The 25,269-nt window shown below is 45.3% G+C and overlaps 1 protein-coding gene across 1 annotated transcript in view; it reads left to right on the top strand.

Moving 5' to 3' along the window:
• Positions 1-10,677, top strand: part of LOC121271175 (adhesion G protein-coupled receptor E1-like) — a 47,403-nt gene extending 36,726 nt beyond the window's left edge. The window contains exons 12-16 of the mRNA XM_041176938.1: positions 1,922-1,988; positions 2,225-2,316; positions 6,429-6,597; positions 6,735-6,827; positions 10,424-10,677. Of these exons, the coding sequence (XP_041032872.1) occupies positions 1,922-1,988; positions 2,225-2,316; positions 6,429-6,597; positions 6,735-6,827; positions 10,424-10,456 (454 nt within the window). The 3' untranslated portion in view covers positions 10,457-10,677. The remainder of the gene's footprint in view (positions 1-1,921; positions 1,989-2,224; positions 2,317-6,428; positions 6,598-6,734; positions 6,828-10,423) is intronic.
• Positions 10,678-25,269: the final 14,592 nt, after the last annotated feature.

Genomic DNA, 25,269 nt, shown 5'->3' with positions numbered 1-25,269 from the left:
CAGGTTTCACTTTCCCAGGCAGTGACAAGTCGGGTTTCAGCAGGCGAAATGACTTGGGTTTCTGCTTCCTTTTGTGAAGCAAAGCCTTTAGAAGGAGCTGTCCCTCAGACCAGTGCATCTTTACCTGTATACCCCGCTGTAGGGTATATACCCAATGGCGAGGTTCTGTTTTCTAACCAGGCTATCAACCATCCTCTTCCACAAAGCACAGAGGCAGGGGATTCCCCCTGGAAAGCCCATGGTGGCCTGTGGGGAGAGAAAGATGGCTGCCCCGTGTCAGGTGACATTTAGGCAGTTGATAACTGGTTGAAGAAAGGAAAGAGTCAGGAATTGTCTAACAACCAGTTGACCCACATCTTTTGATCACCTTTTTTGGCCACCCTTTAGTTTGCTCACCACTTGGGCCTGATTACGCTCCTGTGAAGTATCTTGGGATGCTTTTCTCCATTAAAGTTGCTGCATAAATGCAAACGTTGTGAGTGCCAAATTCCTCCAAAACCAACCTGGGTACCAGGTTTTTGCAGGTGAGCAGGAGTAGCAGAGCTGACAGAACTCGGGGGGGCCACTTGGCACCGTAATGTTGGAAAAGCAAGTCCAGTTGCCGCCAAGAGAAGGGGACAGCTGCCATACTGTTGAGCTGCGGGAGAGCCATCGTCTGTCCTATTTCCCAGTTGTAAAAACAAAGCTGATGTGGATCTTCTGGTTGGAAATCAGTGTTTGTTTCCTTTTCTAAAAACAAAAAAACTGCGGATGCTGGAAATCCAAAACAAAAACAGAATTACCTGGAAAAACTCAGCAGGTCTGGCAGCATCTCCGCCGATGCTGCCAGACCTGCTGAGTTTTTCCAGGTAATTCTGTTTTTGTTTTGTTTCCTTTTCGTTGGCCACACGCAGTTGGGCCTGATTTTAACTCACTCGACACCCATTCACTTAGATGCAAAATCAGGCCGGTGTGGGAGTTTCAATCCACCTTTGTTTTAGCCCACAGACTGACAGAAAGGTCGGCGTTAAGTAATTTTCCTAGTAGTCCACGAAAAAGAAACAAGGCAACTTTTTGCACAACCTGCCCTCGTTACGCTAGCACGATTTCCAGGATTGAGATAGAGTTTTAATCTCCAAAAGCAGGTAGATTGGGTTTGCGTGGAGTTTAAAGGGTTAAAAAGCTGTCACAGGTTTCCCACTGGTTTTAAAGCCTCCTCCTACCCAGTAATAACGGAGGCAGGACAAGTGGTGGGCGACTAGTCGACTTGCAGGAGGCTCAAACCTTTTAAACAGATTGTGTGCCTTCATTTTAACAATGATTCTATTTTGAGCTACAGTCAGCCAGGTTTCCCAGGCCCCGGGAAAGCCGACAGGTGAATGGAGCCCTGAAGGGCTGAATCCATTAGGGTAAATGCCTTTACAGCGCTGCTTGTGGGAAGGAGCAGGAGCGTTTCTCCCTGGCCCATGAAGCTACCCGGTAAACCACCCCAACACACCTCAATCTGCCTGCTCCTCCCCCCACCCCCCTCACCCCACCCCCACCCATCCTATCTCTTCTCCCCCACACCCGGCAACATCTCTCACCCAACCCACACCCCCACCGCCACATCAACTAGACTTAGCTGCTGTCAGCTCAGCTGCGGCCTTCTGTTCAACAGGCAACCAGCCTGTCAATCGAGGCTAGCTAGCAGACAGAATGCTCCCTGTCGAAAATTAAAAGAGCCTTGCAGTTTAAAACTGCAAGATGCTCAGGAAACCTGTACTCCTGTGTTATTTTTCCCCCCACAGCGCCACGTCCTCTCCCCACCCCACTGCTCCAAAAGCACCTGCAGGATAACATTTGAGCCAATATTTGTGTCAATTAGTCAGTAGAATAGCAGATGGGTTAATGAATGGGTGTGTTTGCTGGCATCTAAGTCTAACTTTTATTTCATTCACAGCTGTTGGCTACAATTGGAGAGGGGATTTATCTGGAGTTTCTTGGGACCTGTTTGCTGCATCATTCTGGTAGCTATTCTCTCATTTGTTCGCACCACTTCCACTAATTTTCAGATAATAATTAAAATAAAATAAGGCAAACAGAAGTTGCATGTATAAGTGCACGTGGCGTGAGTTCTGGGTGTGTTTTCCTTCTCAGATCTTGCTCTTGCCAACTGCACATCCTAATCTAATGCACAGTGTAAAATACCTGCTGCTGCCTAACACGGACTCAAACTTCTAACATTGTTTATTTAAATTAACAGATCAACACAGCCCTCCTCGTTTCCATACTCTGGATACTGCAAAAACAGCTGTCTGGCCTTAACTCCAAAGTGTCGAAGATTAAAGACACACGGTCAGTTCAATAAGATGATTTCCACCACTCATAATGCTTATTAGGCCACGGCCGATCCTCCGAGTGAGGTCCCCCAACTCATTACTTTCCCGAATGGGACCCCAATTCTGTTATGCTCCCGGGTGAGGAGGAATGCGCTGGCTCCCCTTCTTTACTCAACCCCCCTCGGTTGGTCACGACAAGATTAATTTTAAAATCCTTTCCCCGTGGATACCATTCCCCAGTCCAAATGTATTTACTTTTTGTAAGGAGCCAATTTAACCAGGCTTTCTTGAGTCAAAGAAAGAGTAAGTTTCTTGTTTACTAAGACCCGAGAAAAATATTTAAAAAGCAATATACAATAACACAGATCAGAAATTAAGAGTCCAAATAAAAGTTTTAAAATATACAAATCAGTCCTTGCCTTCTCCACAAGGCATAGATGGTGGTACTTTGCAGCTGCTAAATTGAGTGATTCCAGTAGAGCCGACTTTGGCAGATTCACAGTCAGTTGGAGACACTTGGTTCTGCAGGGTAGCTGAAGAGGCTGTCCTTTTCCCTTTTGACTGTAGCTTCTGCTGAGCCTTAACTCCAGCAACAGAGAGAGAGCGAGCAAGAAACCTAGCCTGCTTCTGCAGGGGTGACTGGTTCTTCTTGCTGCTATCACACCAACACTGGTCTGCAGCCAGCTTTTTAAACAAGTTTTCTCTGAAAGGAGAAGTTGTCATGATTTGCATTCATATCAGAACTTTTTACACATCCTGAGATATAAATCAACAGGAGATGGATATTTGGATATCTGATGAGGTGGGAAACAGTCTCCATTGTCTTTACAACCACAGGAGATTAAATTTCAGTCCTTTGCTCTTTCATATCCCCCCTTCAAGTGTCTCTGCTTGAAGAAGGCCATGACATCTTTCATGTGCGACACTCCATGTCCTCTCAAGACCAGTCCAACAACTATTATCCACACAGGAATTTTCCAGAATGCAATCACTGTACATTATCAGCCATCTTTTACTCAGTGTCTTTGCTTGTATTTCTTTAAAAACACACAGGCCTTCCTTAAATAACTTCAATATGCCCGTAAGTACTTTGTGGTTGTAATCTGCATTTCATGATAATTATAAATAAGCTTTGCCTGTGCTTTATTTCTGTCACCAATTTCTTCCCCTCCCCGCATCGGAGCCCTTAATGGGAGTTCACTCAGTGGTGCCGGTTACTATCCAGTACTTCATCCAAAAATAACCTTGGACAGTTGTCATCAGCATAATATTCCCTCACTATCCAGGTCAACTAATTTGCAGGGTCAAAACCCTAGGACTTCTCACCTGACATTGCTGTGTGGGCACCTTCACTGTACAAACTACAATGGTTCAAAAAGGCAGCTCACTACCACCTTCTCAAGGGCAACTAGGGATGGGCAATAACTGCTGGCCTTGCCAGCGATGCAGATCCCAAGAACGCTGCTTTTTCTAAACTGCCAGAGTGTTAAATATTTCTCTTAATTTAATGCCCACATCACGCTTTTCCCTGCAGAGACCAGATATTAGTAAGAACACAAGATTCCCAGGAGAATCTGGGGAGATCCTGTTTGTTTATTTTCCTGAGTTTGGATAATACTGCAAGGCCAGCATTTACAGTCCATCCCTCGGGAACCAATGAGGTGGTGGATGTTCCCCTTGAATATACCCGCCTCTGAGCTGATAGTCCTTCCAATTTTCTTCTTGCTATTGAACTTTGTAGCAGTTATTAGAAGGCACTGAGAGTCAACTACATAGTGTGATATTTGTATAGTGATGTAGGTTGCATCAGTTGTGTTCAGTGGTCGCACATTTGCCTCTGAATTAGTAGGTTATGAGTTCAAATCCCACGCCTGATAGTTGAGCACAAGATTTTGACTGACGCTCCCAGTCCAGCACTGAGTAGTGCTGCACTGTTGCGAGTGCTGTCTTTTGCAAGAGACATTTCAGGTAAATGTAAACAGTCCCACGGTTCTGTTTTGAAGATGAGCAAGGAGAGGTCTCTCTGGTGGTGTGGCCATCATTTACTTCCCAACATAGGTCACCTGGCAATATCGTCACATTGCTCTTTGTGGGATCTTGCTGTGCGCAAGTTTGCTTGCCACACTTTATACATTGCAACAGTGAATACACTTCAAAAAGCATTTCATTTTGGGAAGCCATGATATTGTGAAAGGCATTGTAAGGCAAGTCTTTTTTTCCTCTTTCTGCCCATTGATCAGACTGAGCTGGGGCTTTTACAACAATTCTGAGACTCCCATGATCATTTTTTCACGCTGCGTTCCTCTCATCTGCCTCCACAAAATTCAAACTTTTAAGAAGTTTTGCAGTCACTATTTTGAGCAGCCTCCAGTTCCCTCCTTTGAGGACTGCTGGCTAGGCCACTCAAGACCACAACCCACTAGGCGGAGGTATATGCTCTACCCACTTGTACACTAACTTTACATCGGGGTAGGTTGTTAGAGCCCAGCATCCAATGCATGGGCTGTCTGCTGGCCCACTTCAATATGTATTAGTTATTCTCAAATTTTTAGCTACAGCAGCAAAACAGTAATCCATGAGTTGCATTTCTCCCCCTTCATCTCTCTGGCTATTCCCACAAATCCTTCAAGTCATAAATGATTTAAAAAAAAAACACACACAATCTTTTAGTTTATGGAACTTAAAAAAATTTTTAAAAATTGTTGAGGAACTTGGTTGAAGGCCAGTGTCCATTATGCAGGGCACCATCAGGGTCAGGAAGAACATGACTTAAGCCAACAAGTTGTGATTTAAGTCATCTGTATCCTATTTAAGGCACAGAAGGAGACCATTTGACCCATCGCACCTGTGCCATCCAAAAAGAGTCGAGCTGCCTGACCCCACTTTCCAACGATTGGCCCCGAGCCTTGTAAATTCAGAACTTGAAGCTCATATCCAAGTGTATGCCTTTTTTTTTAAATTTAAAAGGATATCAGTCTCTACTACCCTTAGACAGCAAGTTCCAGACTCCCACCTCCCTCTGGGTGAAAACATTTCTCCTCAACTCCCCTCTAATCCTCCCACCAATTAGTTTAAATCTAGGCCCTCGGGCTATTGACCTCTCTGCTAAGGGAAATAGGTCCTTCCTATCCAGTCCCACTAGGCCCCTCACATATTACTGCATGAAAAATCGCGACTAATCAGCCCTTGGCTGGTAAACCTGCAGCTGTCTGTTTTTGCACCTCAAGGCAAATTCAAATCAGGACCAAAATTGCGTGCTAAATCCAACTTTCTTTCAGGCAGTAGGGGCCTGTAGCTTGGAGGAAGAATGGGAGCTGCAGGAAACTGGAAGACTTTCCATATTGTTATTGTTTTGTCTGAATCAGTTTATTGAGAAAACTTAGGCCAGTGGTGAACTAATCTGTGGTCACTTCGATGAAGTACAATGATAAGATTGGCTTCCATGGAACATTAACCCTATCACCTGATCAAGGGCTCCAGGAGAGGAAAGATTTGTTGAAAAGTAAGATGCAGACAAATCAGGAACAAGGGGTGATTTTTTTTTCCCCTTTACTCTTTCATGGGATGTGGGCATCGTTCGCAAGGCCAGCATTTGTTGCCTATCCCTAATTGCCCTTGAACTGAGTGCTTGTTCGGGCATTTCAGAGGGCAGCGAAGAGGTAACCACATATTGTGGGTCTGGAGTTACATGTAGGCCAGACCAGGTAAGGACGGCAGATTTCCTTCCCTAAAGGACATTAGTGAATCAGATGGGTTTTTACAATTGATGATAGTCTCGTGGTCACCATCACTGAGATTAGCATTCAACTCCAGATTGTTGTGTATTTTATATATCTCAGAGCAATGCAGAGATGACATTAGTTTCCAAGTGTGCAACAGGTTTATTTACAAGAGTTTTAAAATATCTTTGCAATCACAAAATGCCTGCACTCGTGTTTACAGCTCAGCTTTTGGTACCTTCTGTGGTGTCTTTGCTCTGGGTACACACCCAGGCTTAATCAATCGAGAACAGTGAACCTAGATCAGTCACCAGACTCACATAATCAAACAGTGAACAATTGATTAATTGAACATTACAGTGAATTATTGCATTAAAGTTTGAGTTACACAATATTTTCCTTCTCGTAGGATGCTGACATTTAAAGCCCTCGCGCAGGTTTTTATCCTGGGATGTACCTGGATTCTTGGCTTGTTCCACTTTAGGAAAGAAACCATTGTGATGGCCTATCTATTCACCATCATCAACAGTTTCCAGGGCATCTTCATCTTCATCATCCTATGTGTTTTGAACAAGCAGGTACCGGACATCCTAAAGCCCTCATTACTCTTTCAATCCTACATCGTGAGGTGCAAGAATTATTTTATGGCTTAAAATTAAAGTTACCTTGGATTTTTAACTTTCCCCTATTTTTCTACCACTGCTGCTGCACAAAGGTGAGGAAAGAGTATCGCAAATGCTTTGGTGGAATCAAGAAACCAAGTTTGTGGTCAGAATCAGCAAGTACAAATGTGGTGACAGCAACATTGGTGAGTTTAGATTAACTGGAACTGCTCCTTGCTTAAGCTGAGATGAACTTATAAGATTTAGGTCAGTTGATACCACTCTGGACTCTGAGGCAGAAACATAAAAGTTCAGGTCTCACTGCAGAGGCTGTGTATCTAGACTGACACTCCCAGTGCAGTGGCTGCGGCAGTGCTACACTGTCAGAGGTGCTGGCCTTCGGATGGGACTTTACATCTTGGGTGCTTATAAAAGATCCCATGCATTATGTTAAAGAAAGGTGGAACAACAGAACAGCAGCCTAACCAATATTTGCAATTCAACTAATGCTGCTTAAAAAAAAATCAATGATCACATCTTTATCTCACTGCTGTTTGTGGGAGACCTTGGTGTATAAATTGACTGCTGTGTTTCCTACAAAACAATATTGACTACACTTCAAAATACTTCATTGAGCGTTAAGCAGATTTGGGATGTCCTGAGATGGTTTTACATAAAGCACTTTTGGTTGTCCTTGAGCAATGATATAAAGTGCAGTTAATATCTTAACATCAGTAAGCTTTGAAAAGTAGATTGAAACATAGGAGCATAGAAAAATAGATGCAGGAGTAGGTCATTCGTCTCTTTGAGCCTGCTCTGCCATTCAGTGTGATCATGGCTGATTCTCTATCTCAAAGCCATTCTCCTTGATGCCTTTAGAGTCTAGAAATACATCTATTTCCTTCTTAAGTATATTGAGTGACTTGGCTTCCACAGCCCTCCATTATCTGTGAAGTGTCTATACACAATGACAACCTGAAAACAGCATTTGACTTGATGGGAACTTGACCTTAACTGAGGCTTAGAAGCAAGAGGCATTGACTAAGTTTATATAAAGTATAATTAATTTGACTAGTTAAGCAGATATTATAAACACAAATATGAAACAGTTCTCAGTACTGTGCCAAAAATCATAGATTAATTCAACAGTGAATTTGTCCAAAACAAACCCTAAGGAACTTTCACCTGATTTTATAATCCTGCTTTGTTGAGGGCCAACTCTTCCTTTTGGTGTTGGGTGCCTATCTCTAGAAACATGGAAACTCAGAGAATAATCATATTTTCATGACTCTACACTATCCTTACTTGCATCTGGTGCAATATTTTTATAGTCAGGAGTGAGTTGACTTGCATTTTTGTAATGTCTTTCACATCCTCAGGGAATTGCAAACAACTCCACAGCCAATGAATTACTTTCAAAATACAGTCCTTGTTGCTTTGTAGGCAAATGCAGCAACCAATTTACACACAGCAAGATCCCACAACAAGGACTTGCATTTATTCAGCACCTTTAACATAGTAAAAGATCCCAAGGCGAATCACAGAAGCGGTATCGGACAAAATTTGACACTGAGCCTCATAAGGGAATATTGGGACCATAGACCACAAAGGTAGGATTTTAAGAAGCATTTTAAGGGTGATAGAGAGGCAGTGTGGTTTAAGAATTTGTGAAGATGGATGTTATCTTTTTAAAATATTTTTTGGGAATATGGTAGTATTCTGTAAAGAAGACTGTGTGTGTGTGGGTGTGTCCATGCTTAATTAATCTGGGGAAAGGTTAGTAAAGACAGCTTGCCTGTGGGAACTGAGAGATGAAAGGTAAAGGTGCTAGATGCACGCATTTGTAATGAGAGGCTATGGTAAAGTTGGGATTACAAATAAATAATTTGGGTTTTAAAATTTTATGTGATAGGTAAAGACTTGACTTTTCAGCTAATAAACTTCAAATGGAGTTTAAGGGACTTTAACAACTTACAAAGTAAGTAAACACGTGGAAGTTATTAAATCTTATTTGACCCGAAAGTGGAGGTAATAGGAAGACATGAAAGGTTTTTATAGTTTGGAAAAGTTGAGTTCAGAGAGGTGATTAGGACAATGGAGTCTAGGATTAAAGGGTTAAAAAAAGATATTTAAGGAAAGATGTATAGTTGAGTTGTGTTGGCTGTGTGGAGGAGATATCATGAGACCAGCTCTGTGCTGAGAAAAATTGTACGTTTGAAGCATTCACCCAGTTTCAAGCCAAGGAAGTATTTGTTTTCAGAGAGCAGTCAGTTGCTGAACTTGCTTCGGATTTCCACAGCAGAGTGGAAGAGAGTGAGAAGTTGTGTAGTATATTTTATTAAAGTAGCAGCAGTTTTTGATTTGGGTAATATTACTGGATTTTTATGGTTAAAAAACCTATAAAGGAGCTCTTGCTAAGTAGTTTACTTGTGTGTTTTGACCAAGCAGGGTTTTTTGGGGGGAATGCTTCGTAAGACTGTTTTAACTGTAATTTTAATCTTGTGTGCTTAAGTTTTTTTCTTATTCTTGTTAATAAAGCTTTTAATTTTAAAATCCTAGAAGTGTACAGGGATTCTATGTTTCTGCAATGAGTAGTTTTCTCCTTGTTTTCAAAATATAAAAAAAAAGTTATGATAGTAAGATATGTTTCCCTCTGGGATTTGACTTGCTCAGTGAATAACAGCAGCTGTGGTCTTAAAATATTGCAGAGTACAAACTCATCTAGTTAGTCTCCTTTTTGAGTAGCGTTGGTTGGCCAATAAGTGTTGGCCAGGACACAGAAAAGATTTTCCCTCCTGTTCAAATTGTGCCCTGGGAGCTTTTGTGCCAACCTGAGAAGGCCTTGGTTACATGATTCATCTCAAATAACTCTGGTTTGCCAGCTCTGAGTCCCACTATGTAGGTACTAGTATCAAACTAAGAATTGTATCTTCTGAGTTAGCAAGGTAATTGGATTAATGAGATAGTGTTAACAAGCCTAGAAAAAGTGCCAGAGCAAACTCAGTGGGCTGAATAGCCTACTTCTGTTGCCATGTAAAGAAAATTCTATTCCACTTTGACTCTTATTTAAATGTTATATTTCACTTAAAAGCTTTATTGCCATTCCCTGGAACTGGTATGTAAGAGTGTCTGTAAGTATAGAGTGGTGTGTCATAGAATTTACCCAGGAACATTTGAGAATGTCAGGTTGTAAACAGTTATGCTTTAAGCAGTCTATTTAATTCCAAGCTAGAACGTAAGTGGGTTTAAAGAATAGCTGATCAGCATTTCTACCTGGATACAAGGCTCATGTGATTCACATTGCCATGAAGTTAAACTATGAAAGGAGAAGGGTTTCTAAAATATCCCTGAACTCACAGACAAATTAATCTGCCAGGATCCAGGAGACAGGGAGCAGCTAAAGGATGCAGTATGGCACATAGAATTTTACATGACAGAAGGAGGCCATTTGGCCCGTTGTGCCTGCACTTGCTCTTTGAAAGAACTATCCAGTTAGTCTCATGCTCCTGCTCTTTCTCCCATTACCTTGCATTTTTTTTTCCTTTTCAAGTATTTATCCAAATTATTTTTGAAAGTTATTATTGAATCTGCTTCCACCACCCTTTCAGGCAGTGCGTCCTAGATCACAGCAATTTTGTGCATAAAACTATTTCTCCTCATCTCCCCAGCCTCAGCTCTCCCACCACCCCAACCCCCCACACCCTCTTAGCAGTCCTTAAGCTAAAGCTGTTTAAATTCATGTTTAATTAATTTATTCATTTAAAATTGTTAATAAATAAAACTGTTATTCTTTTGTCTCCAGGGAGAAGGGAGCGTGGTGGAATCTAAAGTATAGCGGCTGAATCATTCTAGAAATTCACAGCGCAAGATGCTACAGATTACCACACCCTATCAGCAAAGAGGAACTTGCAATTGTTAAAGCCATTTCAGTGGAAATCTAAAATCAAAGATAAGGCTTTTAAGAAACCTGTTGAAATATCTGCAGCAAAACCCACAACAAAATGGTTTGGGCACTGGGACATGGCTGTGGGCATATTGTATGCGGATTATAGAAATGTTAACAGCACTGTTCATTTCAGTTTCCCATGGAATAGGAACATATAGGAACAGGAGGGGGTCATTCAGCCCACTGAGCCTGCTCCATTATTCAATAACTGATCTGAACCTTAACTCCTTCCACTCGCCTAGGTCCTTGCCTAACAAAAATTTAGGATCTCAGAATTAAAATGATTAATCGATCTGACACCTATTGCTTTTTGTGGCACAGAGTGATTCACATTTCTATCACCTCTTGTGTGAAACAAGGATTTCCTAACTTCTCTCCTGAACCTCTCCTCATAATTTACCCCTTGGCGCTGTAGTAGCATTCTGGTGAATCCGCACTGAACTCCTTCCAATGCCTATACATCCTTCCCCAGAACTACTCCAGATGTGGTCAGACCAGATCTTTGTATAACTCTAGCAACACTTGTGTTACAATCCCTTAGAGAACAGCATCTTTATATTTAAAAAAAATGAACTTTCAGTTGATAGCAGAAGGGATGACACAAGATTTCACTTTTTAAGACATGTTTTTTATTCATTCATGGGAATTGGGCTTCGCTGGCTGAGCCAGCAGTTTTTCCCCATCCCTAGTTGCCCCTGAGAAGCTGGTGGTGAGCTGCCTTCCTGAACTGTTGCAGTCCATGTGGTGTAGGTACTTGAACTGCTGCAGTCCATATGGTGTGGTTACATCCACAGTGCTGTTAGGAAGGGAGTTGCAGAATTTAGACCCAGCAACAGTGAAGGAGCGGCGATATATTTCCAAGTCAGGATGGTGAGTGACTTGGTGGGGAACTGCCAGGTGGTGGTGTTCCCATCTATCTGTTGCCCTTGTCCTTCTAGATGGTAATGGTCATGGCTTTGGAAGGTGCTGTTGAAGGAGGCTTGGTGCAGGGGTATTTCTGCACTACATCTTGTAGATGGTACACGCTGTTGCTACTGTGCGTCGGTGGTAGAGGGAGTGAATGTTTGTGGATGTGGTGTCAATCAAGTAGGCTGTTTTGTCCTGGACATTGTCAAGCTTCTTGAGAGTGTGGGAGCTGCACCCATCCACGCAAGTGGAAAGTATTCCATCACACTCCTGACCTGTGCCTTGTAGATGGTGGACAGGCTTTAGGGAGTCAGGAGGTGAGTTGCTCGCTGCAGGGTTCCAAGCCTGCTCTTTGTGCCACTGTATTTATATAGCTAGTCCAATTCAGTTTCTGGTCAATGGTAACCCCCCAGGATGTTGATAGTGGGGATTCAGTGATGGTAATGCCATTGAACATCAAGGGTCGATGGTTGGATGGTCTCTTGTTGGGGATAGTCATTGCCTGGCACTTGTGACGTGCAAATGTTACTTGTCAGCCCAAGCCTGGATATTGTCCAGGTCTTGCTGTGTTTGTACATGGATTCCTTCAGTATCTGAAGAGTCGTAAATGGTGCTGAACATTGTGCAATCATCAGCGAACATCCCCACTTTTGACCTTATGATGGAAGGAAGGTCTTTGATGAAGCAGCTGAAGATGGTTGGGCCTAGGACACTACCCTGAGGAACTCCTGCAGTGATGTCCTGGAGCTGAGATGACTGACCTCCAACAGCCAAAACCAGCTTCCTTTATATTAGGTATGACTATAAAAACAGACCTAAAGCACTGTTGACTAAACACTATTGTGCAACTTATACTTCAAACTGTAGAACAGAACTTTCCCCTTTTATTTTTAACAGAACCGAAAAACCCACCTCACAGGTATATTTTACTTCGTCCCTCAAGTAGCCGTTTGATTTTTGAGTATTCAGTCCTAAGTGATTCTTAGCTCAGTAAGGGTTTACTTCTGTTCCTTTCCTTTCCCAGTCTGGTAAATTTTAACCTCAGAACTATGTTTTATGTTGTGGGGTTTTTTTTAGTGCTTCTCTCTCTAGCACAGGCTAGGCAAATCTTGCAGTCTTGTTTCAAATCCTCACAAATTTGGTCTTTTCAATATAAGCAATGAACTCTGACCCTCATTCCTGTGTGGTGAACCATAGAGACTTTTGGCCTCTAGCTGCTCCCTCTCTCCCAGATCCTAGCAGATTATCTTGCCCATGAGTTCAGGGATATCTTATAAACCCTTCCCCTTTCACAGCCCATCTCCATTGCAATTTGAATCACATGGGCCTTGTATCCAAGTAGAAATGCTGATTGGCTATTTCTTAGTCCCCAATTCCATTCTATCTTGGAATTAAATGGAGAGTTTAAAGCCTAACTGTTTACAGCCAGACATTCTCAGCACCTTCCTTGGACACTACCAGTCTAAACACTGTAAACACAGATGCTACTGCAATTGTCTTCAAGAGTTAACACCTTACATCTTCCTACCAGCAAAACAATCTGGACCTCCCTTTAATCTTTAACAGTCTCCTCAGCCAGGCCTGTTGTCACTGGAGGAACATCCATGGCATACTGAGTGGATTCTCATCTACATGGCCCTATTGCAAAGCAGCTCATGGAAGTCACCATTGATGCCCACAATGGATATAGTCAAGGGTGTGGGAGAGGAAGGTCAATGATCGACTTGGAGAGGAAGAGTATTGGGGGGGTGGGGTTGGGAGTGGGGAAATGAAGGTGTCGGGGGTTGAGGTTGGGAGGGGAGAAATAAAGATGTCAGGAGGTGAAGTTGAAAAGGGAGGATTGAAGGTGTCGAGGGGTGAGGTTGGGAGGGGTGTGAGTTTGCGGGGCAATGAAGGTGTCAGGGTGGGAGTTTGGGAGTGGGGGGGAGGGACTACAGGAGGGGAGGAGGGGGTAACGGAGGTGAAGATGGCAACTGAGGAGGTAAATGTAAGAGGGGTGTGGTGGAAGGTGTAAAGGAATGAGTATGGAGAGGGGAAGGAGTGCAGAAAGGGGAGGGAGTCCAGGGGGAGGAAGAAGTGAGAGTGGAGGAAGGAGTCAGGATGGTGGAAGGAGTAAAGCTGGAGGAAGAAATGAGCTTGAAGGAAGAGGTAAGATTGGAGGGAGGAGTCAATGGGGGTAAGGACCAAGGGTGGTGGAAGAAGTAAGGGTGGAGGAAGGAGTCAGGAAGAGGGAGGGACTAAGCGGGGAGTGTGATGAAGGGATTCCACAGGGGGAAGAGGTGTGAAGGGGAAAATCGGTTACAGGGCGGGGGAGAAAGGGTGTGAAGGGGGGGGGTGTGTTCCAGAGGGGGGGAAGGGGTCCGGAGGGGGAATGTGCAGATAACATGCAAGGGAGGGATCTGATAGGTCCGTGTCTGCTTCCTGGAGACTGAACTGAGGGTGGGCTTGGTATAAAGTGGTGAGAATGACTGGGAGCAGCATGAGGTGGTAGGGTGGGAGGCTGAGGGTACAACGGTAGTAATAAAAGGGACGGCAAGGGTGGTTGGTGGGGTCTCAGGCAGACACAGACCCTGGGGGTGGGAAGTAGGAGGTCAGGGAGGTTAATGTGGATGGGGGTGGGATTTTCAGAAAGGAAGGGAATGTAGATGACCACCAGATTGTGAACACGAACCTGCTCTAGATCTAGGTCCCACTGAAGTGTGTGCCTTTGAGCTGGGGGAGGGTGTGGGTAAGCGCTGTGATGGGTCTTCCAGGCTGCTTATTTCCAGCTCTTCAATGGAGGAGGAGTCCTGTTGGTTGCAGATGAGGACGTGGATGGAGCTGAGGGTGTCAATCACTAAGCACAGCTCCCTGTTACCCAAAGTAGAGGCAACTGGTGCATGGCAGCAGAGTCAAAAGCAGGAGAGAGAGCACTCACAGTTGTGTTGAGGGAGGGATGACGTGATGCAGGATCCTCAGGTGAGTGTTCACCATTGACCTCACCGTCACCGCAGGAAGGGTCCACATCCTCACCAGCCAACGCGATAACACGCTCCTCAAAGTGAGTGAGGGCCTAATGTGGGCCACTCCACCCTTAGTCTGGAACCTCTTCCTGCTGTAGTGAACCAGCTTCCTCTGCATGAAAACAGATGGAGGGAGTGTGAGCAGGACGATGGCACTGTGTGGAATGTTTGTGGTGAAGAGAGCCATGGACGGGATGAGCCCATGAGCTCCAGAGGATATGAGCCTGATGGAGATATGAGGGTGTATGTGAGAGTTAGTGGTGTTGTCCCTTGAGGTGTGAGGTCCCTGGGGATGTGTGATGGGTTTGTGAGTGTGAAAGTTGAGAGTGATGCAAAGAACAGATGAGACCATTCATCCTTCAGCAGTACTGGGTGGCTGTCCTCTTTTGCAGGCCATTGGCGCTGACCACTGCTGCCACCACCTCCCAAGCCTGGATGGTAATACTGCTGCCCACCGTGTGGCCAGAGTGGGGTCAGCGGACACCATGGGAGGCCTCCACAGCATCCAAAAGGCATTCCAGTGATGCGTCATTAAACCTGGGAGCTGCAGTCTTTTTGCTTTTCATGGACATCTTCCCTGCAGTAGTTGTGGGCTGGAAGCACTGAGATGTGTGCGTGCGGCTGGACTTTAAATATGGCATCCAGCGTGATGAAGCGGCATGGTGATGGTGTGGCAGACGAATGAGAGTCCGCCCACCAGGGAAACGGCGTGTCTCCTGGGAATGCATAAGTATTGCGGTGAGTTTAGGACAATACGGTGTGAAAAGCCGCCATTGTGGCCGGTGGGTAAAATGTCATTTTATCTGCCTGCTACCTCACTTAGTGCAAATCTGGGATGATTCTGCCCACAGTCCCAAAGCATCACAATCTTAACAACCTTTTAACTGGAACACTTGCTTCCCTTTGCTTTGGAGATCTCTCGATATAAAGGCTAAAATACCATTAGCCTTCATAATAATTTTTAGTGATCTGAACAGAGGAAGCAAGTTGTTGATCTGTAAATTACATTGCCACAAAACTATGGGCAGGAAATGAAAATGGTCACTACAAATCTTCCTTCCTTTTCCCCAACCACCAGTCACGAACTTCCCCCTAACCCTCGGCTCCATTACATTTAGGCCTGAGGTCCGGTATCAGAAACACTTTGGACCTCACCATTCTGGTGCAGAGTGCTTACCATGTGCCACTCCCCTCTGTTCGCTGCCACTGGCACATCCACAAAATGGACCATCCCGAATATCTGGCCAGTGTTCCTTACGCTGGGGGGGAATCTACGCCTTCCTTTAGTAACACTTCTGGCACATCCACCAGCGAAGTGTCAAAATGAGCAAAATGTTATCCACGCAACCCCCCCCCCCCCCCACTCTGTCCTCATGAGCAATTAGTCATTTCTGCTGTGGCCATCGCATCTTCCCCTTTTGTGGTGAGCTCCAGCTCTGTAATGGAATCTTCATCCATGCATTTTGTTGCCTTGCTGAGCACATTGAAGCTGAAACGCCTGCGAAAAATGTTACTTTTGTAACCCTGCCATGTAAAACAATAACCTGCATCCTTTCATGACCTCAGGACACCCCCTATATCTTCCAGACTATGAAGTACTTCTTGAAGTGCAGCCGCTGTTGTAATGTAGGAAACTCGGCAGCCAATTTGGACACAGCAAGATCCCACAAACACAGTGACCTGTTTGCGATGATGGTCGAGGGATAAATATTGGGCCCGAGCTCCCCTGCTCTTGCTTGAGCCCTGGTTTGGGATCGGTTACATCTGCCTGGGCCTCCGTTTGAAAGACGCTATCTCCAACAGCTCAGCACTCCCTCGGTGCTGCACTGGGAGTGTCAGTTTTAGGGGGAGGTGGCGGCATAGTGGTATTGTCACTGGACTAGTGTTTCAGATACCCAGGGTATTGCTCTGGGAACCCAGGTTCCATCAAGGCAGATGTTGAAAATTGAATTCAATAAAAATCTGGAATTAATAGTCTAATGATGACCATGAAACCATTGTCGTAAAAACCCATCTGGTTTTTATTGACACTAATGCCCCCGAGGGACAGAAACCTGCAGTCCTTCCCTGGTCTGGTCTGGCCTACAGGTGACTCCAGATCCACAGCAATGTGGTTGACTCTTAAAATGGCCTCTGAACAAGGGCAGTTAAGGATGGGTAATAAATGCTGGCCGAGCCAGCAACGCCCACATCCCATGAACAAATTTTTTTAAAAGCCTGGTCTTGGTACTCAAGCCCCTGGAGCAAGGCTTGAACCCATAGCCTTCAGACTCACGAGCAGACAGCACTACCAGCTGAACCACAGCTGATATCTATGTGGGGACTTATCAATAGAGTGATTTTCTGCTGATACGAATTGAGGCAGATTGACCCCATTTCCACCAGCAAGGCAGAATTTGTCTGTGTTACAACAGCAACTTACATTTATATGGCTCCCTCCTAAAGCGGTAAAACTTTGCAAAGACTCAGGAATGACATTTGGCACCAAGTCACAGAAAGAGGGATTAGGGTAGGTGGGAAGGGTAGGTTTTCATTAGCACCTTAAAAAAGGAGAGGAGGGTGGTGTGGAAAGGTATCAGGAGGGAATTCCAGAGCTTAAGGCTTAGGCAGCTGAAGGCACGGCCGCCAATAGTGCAGTGATTATAATCAGAAATACTCAAGAGGCCAGAATTGGAGGCGCGCAGACATCTCACAGAATTGTAGAGCTGGAGGTGGTGAAGCTATGGAATACATTCCATGTCCTGTGCATAAACACTTTGCTGATGGTCAGCAGACTCAGTTTCCAGGTATGTACCGAGGATTATATGTCTTGCTGCAATTGTACAGGGTCTTGGTGAGACCACTCCTGGAATATTGTGTGCAGTTTTGGTCTCCTTATCTGAGGAAGGGTGTTCATGCGATAGAGGGAGTGCAGCGAAGGTTTACCAGACTGATTCCTGGGATGGCAGGACTAACACATGAGGAGAGATTGAGTCGGTTAGGATTTTATTTGCTGGAGTTCAGAAGAATGAGGGGGGATCTCATAGGAACCTATAAAATTCTAACAGGACTAGACAGAGTAGATGCAGGAAGGATGTTCCCGATGGTGGGGGAGTCCAGAACTCACAGTCTGAGGATACAGGGTAGACCATTTAGGACTGAGATGAGGAGAAATTTTTTCACCCAGAGAGTGGTGAGCCTGTGGAATTCACTACCACAGAAAGTAGTTGAGGCCAAAACATTGTATGTTTTCAAGGAGGAGTTAGATATTGCTCTTGGAATGAAAAGGATCAAAGGATATGGGGTTGAACGCGGGAGCAGGCTATTGAGTTGGATGATCAGGCTCGAAGGGCCGAATGGCCTACTCCTGCTCCTATTTTCTATGTTTCTATGTTTCTATTTGTCTTTAAAGCTAAGCATAAGATTGTAACGACATGAATAATGTCACCTTTGGTTCCTGCATTTATTATTTTTAATTCGTTCTTGGGACGTGATCATGGCTGTCAAGGCTAGGCATTTATTGCCCGCCCCTAGTTATCCTTGAGAAGGTGGTAGCAAGCCACTCTTCTTGAACCTTTGTAGTCCATGTGGGGTAGGTACACTCACATCATTCTTAGGGAGGGAGTTCCAAGATTTGATAGGTGCCCAATGCCGCCTCCACGTTGCAGGATTTTTTCTCCACAGTAAGACTCCAAACTCATTTCACACAAGTCAAACTGAGATATGTAAAATGCTCTTGTCACATGCAGAATGCCTAACACCACTGTTCTACTGCAAACCTGAACTTGTAACGATATTTCACGACAGATGTTTAAATTTGTACCCAATACCGTGTTCAATAAAGCTTTGTGTTGCTGCATTAATTTTTCCGACTGTTCTCTGACATACAGCTGAAAGACCTATTGTGAGGGGGAGGAGAGAGGTAAATGTTACTAGCGCGCCTCTGCCCTGAGTCAAAATTACCTCCAATAACTCCAAGCTGCTCTCCTCTATGTTAAATTCCAGAAATTAAACATGCACAATTGCCAATTTGCACACAGCAAGCTCCTCCAAACAGTAATCTGATAATGACCATAAAAATCTGGTTCACTAATGTTGGTTGAAGGATAAATATTGGCCAGGACACCGAGGGGGAGCTTCCCTGCTTTCCTTTGAAATATGGCCATGGGATCTTTCACATTCTTCCAGGCAGATGGAGCCTCAGCTTTATCGTGTCATCCAAGATTCGGCACTTTCAACAGCGCTGCACTCCCTCAATACTGCACAGGATTGTCAGCCAGGATTTAGCGCTCGAGCCTCTGGAACTTGAACCCATGACCTGCTGATTCAGTTATCATGAAAACAGAAGAGGAACTTCACACGCAATACAGCATTTTTATCCCCAAATAGCGTCAACGGGAGTTTCTGCATCAATTATATGGTCAGGTTTTTTTTCAACTTGCTTTGCATATGAGTGGCTTTGTGGGAGAGCCTGAGGTGTGGAAAGGAAATAGATACACAGCATCAGGCTATTGTGGATATTGGGGTTAATTTTAACCCAAAACGCCTACTGGAAACAGAGCGGAGGGCAGTTAAAAACGAGCAAGATACCAGTACTTCCTGCCCAGATCCTGATTATTTCCCATTTTCACCCATAGGGGAGGGAGGGTTTGGGGAGTTGGGGAGTCCATAGCAGCAAAGGACTCCTCACACAGACCTTGGTACAAATTGCATTGGAGTCCTATTGACGTAATAGCACATTGAGTTGCAGACCTTTATGAGGCTTGTTTTATCCTGCGAACTCACCAACCCACAAAACCATACAAATACAAAGCAAATTGAAAAAAACACTTAACCGTACAATTAACGCAGAAACTCCAGTTGAGGCTATTTGGGGATAAGCATGCTGGGGTGTGTGTGACATTCTTCTTCTGTTTTCATGACAACTGAAAGCAGGTTGTGGGTTCAAGTTCCACTCCAGAGACTTCAGCGCTAAAGCCCAGCTGACCCTCCACTGCAGCGCTGAGGGAGTGCTGCACTGTTGGAAGTGCCGTACGTCAGGTGACATGATAAACTGGGGAGAATTCGAAAGACCCCATGATGCCCCGGGATCGCACACCTGGAAGTGGAAGCAGATGGCCCTTTGCCACCCGATGATCGTCCGCAGAAAGCTGAACAGTGCCCCCTTCACACCCATTCTGAGAGAGAGGAGCAAACTGGTGGCATTTAACTGAAGGCCACAAATTAAATTACACAAGCCTTGGCATGTAGGCCAGAGAATGCTTGGCTCTTTGGATTAAAACCATGCTTCACAATTAATAGTCCTGATCATGCTTATGTGAAGCACACAATCACAGGCAGTATTGATTTCTGATTGGGGTATAGGAACATAGGAGAAAGCCAGTTAGTCCTTTAAGCCTGTTCCACCAGTCAATTAGATCGCGTCTCATCTGAGCCTGGCTCCTCTAGTGGAGGCAGGAACTCTCAATCCCAGCAGTTCCTGAACTTGGGTTATCATGTAAGAACTGATGTCTTACAGTTATGGAGAAAGTGGTACGCTAAAGGCAGTAAGTAAAGTCAATCATTGGCAGACGGTGCACTTGAAGGTAAAGCATTATTTGCCAGTCCATTGCGTAAGTGGTTTGGATTATCGGCTGTGCGAATGTTAATTTGAATCACTGAACTGATGAACACCCTTTGAGACTGAGACAGAAAAGAGGGAGGAAAATATGTGCAAGCCAGAGATGAAACAAGTTCTTCCCTGCATGCCAGACAGGATTTGCACTGGCAACTTTTTCACTTAAATTGTGCTGGTAGAATGAGGTCAAGGCCAACAACAACTTGTATTTATATAGTACCTTTCTCATTATGGGCAAAACCAAGGAGTTCCACAGGAGCAATATCAAATAAAATCTGACACCGAACCACATAAGGGCCAGGATTTTCCGACCCCCATCGTGGGTGGGACCACCAGTCAGAAGCCCATTGACTTGCGGCGGGACCGGAGGATCCCAGCGATGGGCGGGTGCGGAAGATCCCACCGAAGGAGATATTAGGGAAGATGACCAAAAGCTCAGTCAAGTAGGACCAACTGGACCAAATTAAGAATGTCTTAAATGAAGGGTTGGAAGTTAAAAGGCTTAGGGATGGAATTCCGAGGCTAAGGACCTCGGCTGCTGAAGTCGTGCCATCGATGTTGGAACAATTACAATCGGGGCTAATCAAAAGGCCAGAGTTGGAGAGCTGTAGGAAATTAAAGAAAGAGAGGGGGGCAAGGCCTTGGAGGGATTTGAAAACAAGGACAGAAGTTTTAACAGTGAGGCATTGCTTAACCGGGAGCCAATGCATATCAGCGAGCTCAGGAGTGAACGGGATTTGGTGCAATTTAGGACAGGAGCAGCAGGATTTTGGATGACGTGAAGTTTACTGAGGGTGGAAAGCAGGAGGCAGGCTAGGAGCACAGTGGGATCAAGTCTAGAGGTCCCAAAAGCAAGGATGAGGGTTTCAGCAGCTGATGAGCTGAGGCAGGGGCAGGGCCGTGTCAGAACACAGAGGTGGAAATAAGCAACATTAGTCATGCTGCAGATATGAGGTCAGGGGTCAAACATGACACCAAGGTCACCACCAGCCGTGGTTCAGCTTCAGCCAGTGGGAGGGATGGAGTCTGCAGCCAGGGAACAGAGTTTGTGGTGGGATCGAAAGCAGTTCTGAATGTAGTACTTGTAGTGTGACAGCTTGGGACAAGCAGTGTGACAACTTAAAGGCAGTGGCAGGGCCAAGAGAGAGGCTGGTGAGGTAGAGACGGGTATTGTCCGTGTACATGTGAAACTGATGCTGTATGCTTTGTTGGGCACAGGATGACTAAACAGGAGGGACCCTGGCACCCATCCCGCCCCCAGCTTGCAAAATCACTGCTAGGTTTCATCTGGTGGCTTTGCCACGTGGCATGGACATCCCCCACCAATCATAAAATACCAGTGGAGGTAAGTAGGCAAGGACACAGCACTGCCACAGTGACACCCAATTTTATGCCCCTATCATCTCCCCACTACCACCTCTCCACACCCCCCCTGCCCACCACCACCTCTCGCCCCCTCCCCCCTCAAAGATCCCTACTGCCAGCTCGCCCAAGGCTGGTACCATAAAATTCCACCCAGTGTGGAATTTTCTCTGGAAATTTTTCTGGCTAAAATTTGTGGATGTGGTGCCAATCAAGCGGGCTTCGTTGTCCTGGATGGTGTCAAGCTTCTTGAGTGTTGTGGGAGTTACACTCATCCAGGCAATGGAGAGTATTCCATCACACTCCTGACTTGTGCCTTGTAGATGGTGGACAGGCTTTAGGGAGTCAGGAGGTGAGTTACTCACCGCAGGATTCCTAGCATCTGGTCTGCACTAGTAGCCATAGTATTTATATGGCTGGTCCAGTTCAGTTTCTGGTCAATGGTAACCCCCCAGGATGTTGATAGGGGGGATTCAGTGATGGTAATGCCATTGAGCATCAAGGGGTGATGGTTGGATCCTCTCTTGTTGGAGATGGTCATTGCCGGACACTTGTGCAGTGTGAATGTTACTTGCCACTTATCAGCTCAAGCCTGGATACTGTCCAGGTCTTGCAGCATTTGGACATGGACTGCTTCAGTATCGGTGGAGTCGTGAATGGTGCTGAACATTGTGCAATCATCAGCAAACATCCCCATTTCTGACCTTATGATGGAAGGGAAGTCATTGATGAAGCAGCTAAAGATGGTTGGTCTAAGGACACTACCCTGGGGGACTCCTGCAGTAATGGCCTGGAGCTGAGATGACTGACCCCCAACAACCACAACCATCTTCCTTTGTGCTAAGTATCACACCAACCAATGGAGAGTTTTCCCCCTGATTCCCATTGACTCCAGTTTTGCTAGGACTCCTTGATACTACACTCTGTCAAATGCTGCCTTGATGTCAAGGGCAGTCACTCTCACCTCACCTCAGGAGTTCAGCTCTTTTGTCCATGTTCGAAGCAAGGCTGTAATGAGGTCAGGAGCTGAGTGGCCCTGGCGGAACCCAGACTGGGGGTTATTGCTAAGCAAGTGCCGCTTGATAGCACAGTTGATGACATTACTTTGATGATGGAGAGTAGACTGACGGGACGGTAATTGGAAAGGTTGGATTTGTCCTACTTTTTGTGTACAGGACATACCTGGGCAATTTTCCACACAGCTGGGTAGATGCTAGTGTTGTAGCTTTAGTGGAACAACTTGGCTAGGGGTGCAGCAAGTTCTGGAGCACAAGTCTTCAGTACTATTGCTGGAATGTTGTCAGGGCCCATGGCCTTTGCAGTATCCTGTGCCTTCAGCCATTTCTTGATACCACGTGGAGTGAATCAAATTGGCTGAAGACTGGCATCTGTGATGCTGGAGACCTCTGGAGGAGGCCAAGATGGATCATCCACTCAGCACTTCTGGCTGAAGGTTGTTTTAAATGCTTCAACATTTGCTGAAAATGGGCAAGTAAGATTAGATGGGCAGGCACATTGGTAGATGGGGCCGTTGTGTGTCTCTGCTCACAAGGAATCAGGCTATACACATTGGATCACCTATTCACTCCAGATAGCAGATAGCAACTACTCTTCTCAGGTATATATGCTCCAGGAGAAACATTGCCTAGTTCAGCATCAAATGTCTACTCCATTACCCAAGAATACTCCATTCCATGGAGTCACCACACATACTAATGGGGAAGATACAGAGAAGCTGTTTCTTCAGATGGGGTCATCAACAACCAAGGGATATAAGGTCAGAATTTGTCAAAATGGCAACTTGTGCAGAGGAAGATATACCTTGTGAATTGTGAATCACCCACAAGGCATTGGATGATCAGTCAAGAATGAGGGGACATAGGGTAAGTATTGACCTATTGCAAATATGGAGAGAGAGTTTGCTGCACAAAAACATCAACCAGGCCTTGAATTTGATGAAGTTGCTCCATTTGCAAATAATTGTCCATTAAACTTGTCACTGAAAGTTAAGTCTAGTGGTTAAATGCTAAGCACCCTTTTAGAGTGTGATAATTGTTAATGACTGTTAATTACCCATTCTGGCCCAGCAAGTGATATTATAAGTGTGAAGTCGCTCCTGAGCTTCGGATACCCTGTGCTTGGTTGGGGGGTTGTGGGGGGGCAGGCAGGAGAAGGACCCCCTAGTGAACCTGCTGCTAGGCCTGTCCAAGTTAGCCATTAACAGATCCAGGTGGTGGGAATCAAAAGGGTCGTCCGGCATGACTGTCTGCCCCTCTTCCACTGCTACATTCATGGCCAGGAGTCCTTGGAGAGGGAGCACACGGTGTCCACTGGCATGATTGAAGCCGTCCACGCCCAGGGGGCACCACAGGGACTGGGGTGCTTTATCGACCCCTTTGATCATGTTTTGATTTGAGTTTTATAAGTTTCCTTTAAGATTTTGTCTTTCTTTCTGGAATTTTCCATTAAGGGGCTGCCTCTTAAATTATCCCATGATTTGTCAATTTGGTTTATTTGGTTTCATCAAAAGAGTATAAGTGTGAAGTCTCATTCCTTCAGGTAGTGAATTATTTTAGGAGATATGCTTTCTTACTTTTCCTTTCTGTCTCTTTTTCACCCCCTCTTAATCCATTAACCTTTCTTTCCTCTTTTTCTGCCTGCATCTGATTTGGTATTGAGTTCACCCACTCTAAATCACCCTCTTTCTCAATTCTTTAATCTCATTAGTTAAGGAGATACACTGTTTAGCCCATTGTTCACCATGGTCCCAGATGTCCTCAACTCCTCTGAACTCAACATTGGGTTCAACAATTTTAGATCATAATCTCTGCCCCTATTTTGTTTCATTTATTTTTTGCTAGTTCAGTTTTTCTCTTGTTTCTTTCTTAATTGCTTTACTTGGCATTCAGGTGACAGCTATCCTGCCATTCACACCTCACCCAGGCACATCTTGAGAAAAACCTGGCCCAATACCTTAAAACCAGAGCTAGGGTATTTAGGAGAACAATCAGGAATCACTTAATCATTAAAAAAAGGGTAGCAGAAATCTGGAATTCTCTCCCTCAAAAGATCGTGGATGTTGGGGTTCAAATGGAGCTTCAAGACGAAGGTGGATTGTTTTTTTGTTAAGAAAGGCTAGCAAGGGACATGGAGCCAAATGGGTTAAATGGAGTAGTGGCAAAGATGAGCCGTAAGGTGATTGAATGGTGGAGCAGGTTTGAGGGGCTAGATGTTTCAACGTTCCATTGTTTAAGTGGAACTGCTGCAGCTCTTTAAGAGCTGCTGCACTCTTGGAGTCAGAGGCCGGCAGCTCTTCTATAATCAGCAGTGGCATTGGGGTGGTGGCCACCAAGTGGTGACTGCTGCCAGGACGATAGCCACCAGAGGCCCCGGATTGCGGAGGGAGCCAGGCATAACTGAGTGATGGCAGGAAGTTGGGGGGGGGGGTGGGGGAGGGGGTCGCAAGGCAGGAATCACAGTGAGGGGGGGTGGGGCCAACAGCAAAAGCATGGGGGCGCAGCTCTCATCACGCCGCTCCCTTCCCAGTGCAGGGTTCCTCACCTCCCTGGGAACCTGCAAGCAAACATGCCAGTATTTGCTTGTCGTGTTGCCAACATGGTGAATGCCCTGGTTAATGCCTGTGGTGGCAGGATGAGGCCCTGAAGTGGGCATTAATTAAATAACCACTTAAGGGTGTCAATTGGTGGCAGGGTGGGAAGGCCACCCACGGGCTTTTCCACCATCGACTCAATCATGGTGGAGGCGGGAAGCCAGACCTGGACCCCACCTGCCACCCTCCCAGCTGATTGAATGCCCCCTGCAACCATTCTAACCAC

This window comes from Carcharodon carcharias, chromosome 30, assembly GCF_017639515.1.
Source record: "Carcharodon carcharias isolate sCarCar2 chromosome 30, sCarCar2.pri, whole genome shotgun sequence".
NCBI lineage: Eukaryota > Metazoa > Chordata > Chondrichthyes > Lamniformes > Lamnidae > Carcharodon > Carcharodon carcharias.
The sequence above is the reverse complement of the archived record's forward strand: the minus strand, read 5'-3'. Positions and strand labels throughout refer to the sequence as shown.